The sequence below is a fragment of the Varroa jacobsoni genome, unplaced genomic scaffold (genome assembly GCF_002532875.2).
Source record: "Varroa jacobsoni isolate VJ856 unplaced genomic scaffold, vjacob_1.0 scaffold_1250, whole genome shotgun sequence".
Classification (NCBI taxonomy): domain Eukaryota; kingdom Metazoa; phylum Arthropoda; class Arachnida; order Mesostigmata; family Varroidae; genus Varroa; species Varroa jacobsoni.
This window is the reverse complement of record NW_019214152.1, coordinates 142,796-148,837: the sequence shown is the minus strand read 5'-3', so window position 1 is coordinate 148,837 and position 6,042 is coordinate 142,796. Positions and strand designations below refer to the sequence as shown.

The following is a 6,042-nucleotide window of genomic DNA, read 5'->3' as shown; positions in this document are numbered from 1 at the left end:
CGTAATCCAATCGTCATATCATTCTTACCCATAAGGAATATGACCAACATTGTACGACATCGACTAACGTTCTCTATTGTTACATGTTCTTTTTTTTTTCTTAATTAATGGCTGTCGTCGTTCGATGTACAACAGTTTGGCGTTTGATCCTTCTAATATCCAGTCAAAGGTCTGAGGACGCACGTACCCAGACCATTGGACGCGCTCGTTTAGTCTTCCTACCCTGTCACCCGGAAGCGGACTAAATAACTAGAAGAACTATTACTAGCTATCCACCATGAGTCACCTTTATTTTTTGCTGTTATTGTTAGTCTATCTAGCGGTTGCTGTTCTATCTACGATGCTTGTTTGTTAATCCTTATTATTCTTGCCTGGCACGGTCCTGCTATTATACAGTTCAATAATGGCGAGCGTCATCGCGGTTGCAGTCGTGGCTGGTTCATTAAGTGGTATAGAATGAGACTGCGTGCCTCTCTTTTTCAACCGTTTCCTCTGGCTTTCGTCGAATACAGTTACTGAGAAAATTGCACCAGCAACCAACTGTGTTAGGCGTTACTACTTAACTGCAACCATTTCCTACTGGGTATGGAACCGCGCCACTAGGTAGGCAATTATGATATTATTCATATTGTTCCTTACTCTTCTAGTTAATAGTAGTACACATCTCTATCAAAATAGGTCACTGACAGACTCACGACGTGTGAATAGAGCTCTACCGAAGCTTGAAACTACTGCAACGACCAAATGGGGGAAGAGATTAATCAATGGGGGCGTTGGTGTGATCATGAACATAGGCGGGACGGTACCCTATAAATGAGGCACAATTATAAGGTTACATATTGCCACTTCTGGTTACATTGTAACTGTATAGTGCAATTTCCTCGCTTTACTTCACGATACATATTTCGTGACACGGCTTTATACAGCGGTGGCGTAATGGCGGATGCAACGACAGAATGTATCGTGATCAACCGAAAAAAAAAAAAAAAAAAACAAACAAAAGAGAGACATACACACACACTGTCGCTGAGAAAATTCGTTGAGACGCAGCTGTTCGTTCTTGAACTAGTTTAGATATATGGCATTTTGTTGAATGAACTGCAGAAAACCGGTCTCCGAAGATAGCTGTGCGCAGCGTCGGTTAAGCTCTAGATAGGCTCACACCACTTCCTAGGTGATACCTGACGACGGCTGCTGAGATATTGCTTAAGATCCGTCCCTATGCCGATAAAGCAGGCTCGGGAGCGGAAGACTTGTACCATCGGTGGCGTAGAATGCCTTTGCTAGGTGAATTATGAGCTACGTATGTTGCCAGCTCGGAAGAATCCTCAGAGCAGGATTTCTACTGCCGAGCTCGGTGAAATGCATAGATACTGCATAGGATATGCGTCTTCAATTTAATTGGTTCTTTCAAGTCGGCACAGTTTTCCCTATAATAATGTTTGTTTATTTAGGTTGGCGTCATCGTTGCTTATCAAACCCTCTTGCGTTGATATGTTTCCTTTTATTGTATCTGCATTTAGATATCATTGCTTAAATAGCGCTAAGAGGGGATATGCTGGGTGTGTTTCAACAGTTGGCTTTTCGGAGGTGGCGTGCACTGTTCTCGATCGAACCGTAAAATGATACAAGGGTTCTAATTATCACAGTCAAGTACGAAGGTCAGAAATTCAGGAAATCGCATGTCAATACGACAAGGGCGTCTGTTCCTGCGATAAATATTGTACCTACTTATTGTAGTGTTTGTAGTATATTGGTTTAATTCTTTATACGGCGTCCTGTGTCGATAGAACCGCCGGTAGATTCAAACGACGACGAAACTAGTCGGTTCAACGGAGAAGAGTGCTGAGAAATGTGCTCGTTTCAGCTTATAGGACTGGGTTGATTAGCTTGAGCCGGAAAAATGCTAACATACAGATTTGACTTCAGTAGGACCGTTCAACTCATTCGATGTTCATTGCTTCTTGAGCAGTCATCCATAAATTGCTTTACTATTGCTGCATGCGAGGTACTGGCAAAATCTAGGGTGCAGGGTTAGGAAATTTATTCCTGATTTCCTTTAATCGGTACCAACTTCGCCGTCGTAACACTTGGTAGGCCTAGGATTACTCTCATCTATCCTTCTATTTTAGTAGGATGTTGAGGGGAAGGGTGACTGCTGATGGGGTACTGGTACAGGCGGCGGTAGCAACGGCGTTCCGGTAAGTAGAGCAGGTGGAGTATACTGAGCACTGAGATGGGCTCCAGAGCTCAGGGCGGGAGGCGTTACGACGGGCGGCGTTGAGGCCACAGCTGACGCTTGGGACGGATAGTAATTGCTCGCTATCTTGTATGTCTTGGAACGGAGCGACTGGATGGCGAGCATATCCGTCGAGCTAATGAGCGCCTGATGCGTGAAAAATTGCTCCATCTTGTCGAGCATCGCGAGGATCTCATCCGGCGTGAGTTGACGGGACCGGCGCAAATGGTAATATTGCATCAAAGCAGCATCCATAGCCTAGAATAAACACGGTACAAGTAAATACGCCACTTAATTAAGCATACACCTTTTTGAAATGGATAAATGTGTTTTATCAGTATCATTCATAGATCAAAAAACTGCTTGCAAAACCGCTTTAATACAATTACACTTAATGTTCCCTATACTCGTAATTCCTTTAGGCGTCCAAAATCCATCCATTTGAACCATAAAACCACCCATAAACTTGCATGTAAAGGGAAAATCGAATCAAGGTCGTGTTTTCCCTGTCGTTGTTCTTTTCTGGTTTACAATATATTTTCAATGGATTTTAAAGAAAGCAAACAGGCACTTATAAAACACGGACCAAAATAAATTTATGAGCACAGAAGTTGATTGAACTTACCTCTGAGGAATAACCTTGTGTTGCGCTTGAACTTTCAAAGGCTTCCTCTGAGAAAGAGTACGATGTTGGGAATGTGTCGTCGAGATGCAGGTATTCTTCAACTTCGCGTCGACTTGGTTCGAGCCCCTCAGCGGGACTGGCGGCCGCCGAACCTCCGGAACCGCCAGAAGTGCCGCTTCGGTCACTTCCTCCCCCTCTATCGCCTTGGACACAACATAGGCGACTGGCTTTGATGGATTGGCTTAACTCATGAATGGCCTCCTCTTCAATATCTCGTCTGCCAGAATAAATACGAACCTGTATAGATAGAAAATGAGTTATTATCCAGCTGAATCGGTGATTTGCTATTCATTGCACTGCAAATTTGGGCATATTTGCCTCCTTAGTATTACTGTACATCAGAGTAGAACAACAGAATGTTCTTCAAACATTTTATGTTTATATATGTCGTAAGAAAAAAAAAACGTTAAAATTACTAGTAATTCATTGGTGCCTGTTCGCTTTCGGCCTACCTTAAAAAATCACTATGCTTAGAATTTTAAAATAGACTTAATAAATGCGAGTGTCTACGCAATGCGTATTATATTACATTAGCCTTACCGGGAGCAACTGTGACTTAGTCCACGATTCGAGTAGCGTCTCCCTCGCAAGAGAGTTCCAGGCTTCGTTGAGGATATACAGAGCGTCCAAAAAGGGCACAAGGGCATCGGGCGCTGGCAGTGCTGGCATCGCACAGTTGCTGCTGCCCTGATGATTGCCCTGCTCTCTGGCGATTTTTTGCTCCTGTTGGTCCGCGTGGGAAATCATTTCAGCCTTATAACGCGCTTTAAACTCGGTCACAGCTCCCTGATTGAGTGGCTGCAGCTGACGCAATGAGTTTTGTAGGAAAAGTAGCTTTATTTTGTCACTTTGTACGCTTACCTGTAAACGAAACAATTTTGTACAAGGTTGGACTTCGACGGAATAGAAATTACAGCAGGCTTGAACGTAGTAGATTAATTAATCCGTTATGAAACCCGAAAGCAATTGCGAATATGGTCTTGTATGCGCACTTTCGCGCTGATACCCTTGTAAGCAACTCATTGGGAGTAACTAACGGAGTTTTTTTACTGTGTTAGTCTCTCGCACCCTGGAAGCCCTTTTATCTAGGAGCAAATTATTGGAGTTTGGACAGGTCTTTTTCTCAGTAAGGGCGCACATACCTTACATGGCATTGCAACTGTACTTGCAGGATATCAGAATTAGGTTGATGAACAGTAAACGCCAATGGTTTCAGGAAGAATTAGGCCATTAAGTCCCAACTAGGATTCTTCTGAAAGCTTGTGCGATTAAATATCTTTGTATGTATTTGTTTATTCTTCAAAACATGGTGAAATATTAATTCTCTAAATTCACGCCAATCGAATACATTCGCCGATTTCCAAATCATTGATGAAGATCTTGTGCTGTTCCCCTGTGACTGTGTGTTACAAAACTGTGATTTGAAATTAGTTATACGTAAAGTCAGATCATGCAGGCAAAGTACACCCATGAAATTGGGCCCTTCGATGGGAGCCTAAAACAAGCGCTTTTTTTTCAATAAAAATCTGTAGATAGTACCCGTAATAGCTCGGTGGGTAACGTATCTTTTTGTTAATCTTAGAGATTCGTTGTGAACCCGAGTAGGAACAGACTTGTTTTGTCCTGGGAACCGGCCGTCGTATGAATGCCTAACGACGGTACCGGATGTAAAACTCGAAACATAGGGGCTGATTAAAGCTGTACAAATGCTATAATACATGTATTTGTGATGACTTTCGGATCAAAGGCGTTGCCGCCTTTGAAATGAACTTTCGATGTAACAATGGATAATAGTCCAGAATGTCTATGGACATGGTTTTTATGTTTTTACGTGGACGTGTAGCTGTTCTACAAAAGTGAATATCATCAGCAACGTTTATCAGCAATGATGTATATGATCAGTAAACAAATATTATTATTATTTAGGTTATTTAGGTTTTATTTTAAATGTAACCCTGTAAGGAAAACAGTAGGTTACGGTTCCCATAATATACAATAGAGATTCGCTTGTTGATTGAGTGTCTTTAGAAGGAATACTAAGGGTCACTAATGGGGTAAACATAAGAGCCTACCTAGCAGATATGAGGAGACAAACTAAGATCACGTACATATCGATCAAGTGAGGCAGATGCTATATTGCGGTGGCAGGGATAAGCAAAACGAACAAAAACAGAAGGGTTTTTAAATCTTTACGTTGGTCTATCACGTGGAAAACAAACGGGATCGTTTAAACTATAGATTATTTAATTAATTAAAATATGATAAATCTAAAAAACGCTAGAAACAAAGCAAAAATGGGAAGGGCTACGTACACTTACATGGGCTGGACTAGTGTCTAGGAGAAGGACACAAGGATATTCGACTCTCCTTTCTAACTCCCAGATCCATTGTTGAAAAATGTTGCCGGTAAGAAACGATGACCGTTGCGACGCATACGACACTATAATACACACGCACACGCTCACATATATTAGTATTAAATTATGCATACAGTAGAGGCAAATCAACAAATAACAGCAAGGACATGTTCATAAATCCATGCATGGCACCCCGCCATTGAGTTTGAACGAGGAACTTCTTTAATCCTTATTTATCATTGCATCGTACAACTTACCAGCATAAATTGCGATTATTATATATATATATATATGAAATTCGACTAGATAAATAAATACACCAGCCTCTAGAAGACCGGAAAAATTCTGAAAATTTGTGAGCGAAGACCGGTTGAGCCTGTTATTCCGGGGAAAGGTGAACTCAGAGGGAAAAATATCTTTTAGCCGTAACAAATTTTTATTTTTCGAAGGTTATAACGCTGCGGTTGATTAATGTAGATTAATGAAAACATTACGAAAAAAAGCCTTAAGCGAAAGCAAAGCTCGTAAATTGTACAGTCGTTTAAAGGATGTTACGAAAATAAAAAACAATCAGCCGACAAGCATACCCCATTATATATATTTACTTCGAGAAGCCATAGGCAAAAAAAAATCATAGAGAAACGCCAATGGTTAGTAGGATAAGTGTATAAAAAAATTGAGGATCCCTCTAACGCATGTTAAAAAATTGCTCTAAATCAACGAATTCAAAAGCTATTCCGCCGAATTCGTCTATAACAACC

At 41.3% G+C, this 6,042-nt stretch overlaps 1 protein-coding gene across 1 annotated transcript in view; it reads right to left on the bottom strand.

Annotated features, from left to right (window-relative positions):
- Nucleotides 1-261: 261 nt before the first annotated feature.
- The window catches only part of LOC111268044 (uncharacterized), a 34,361-nt gene continuing 28,580 nt past the window's right edge, over nt 262-6,042 (bottom strand). The window contains exons 4-7 of the mRNA XM_022846742.2: nt 5,243-5,364; nt 3,465-3,785; nt 2,865-3,161; nt 262-2,497 (exon numbers count right to left, since the gene is read on the bottom strand). Of these exons, the coding sequence (XP_022702477.1) occupies nt 2,129-2,497; nt 2,865-3,161; nt 3,465-3,785; nt 5,243-5,364 (1,109 nt within the window). The 3' untranslated portion in view covers nt 262-2,128. The remainder of the gene's footprint in view (nt 2,498-2,864; nt 3,162-3,464; nt 3,786-5,242; nt 5,365-6,042) is intronic.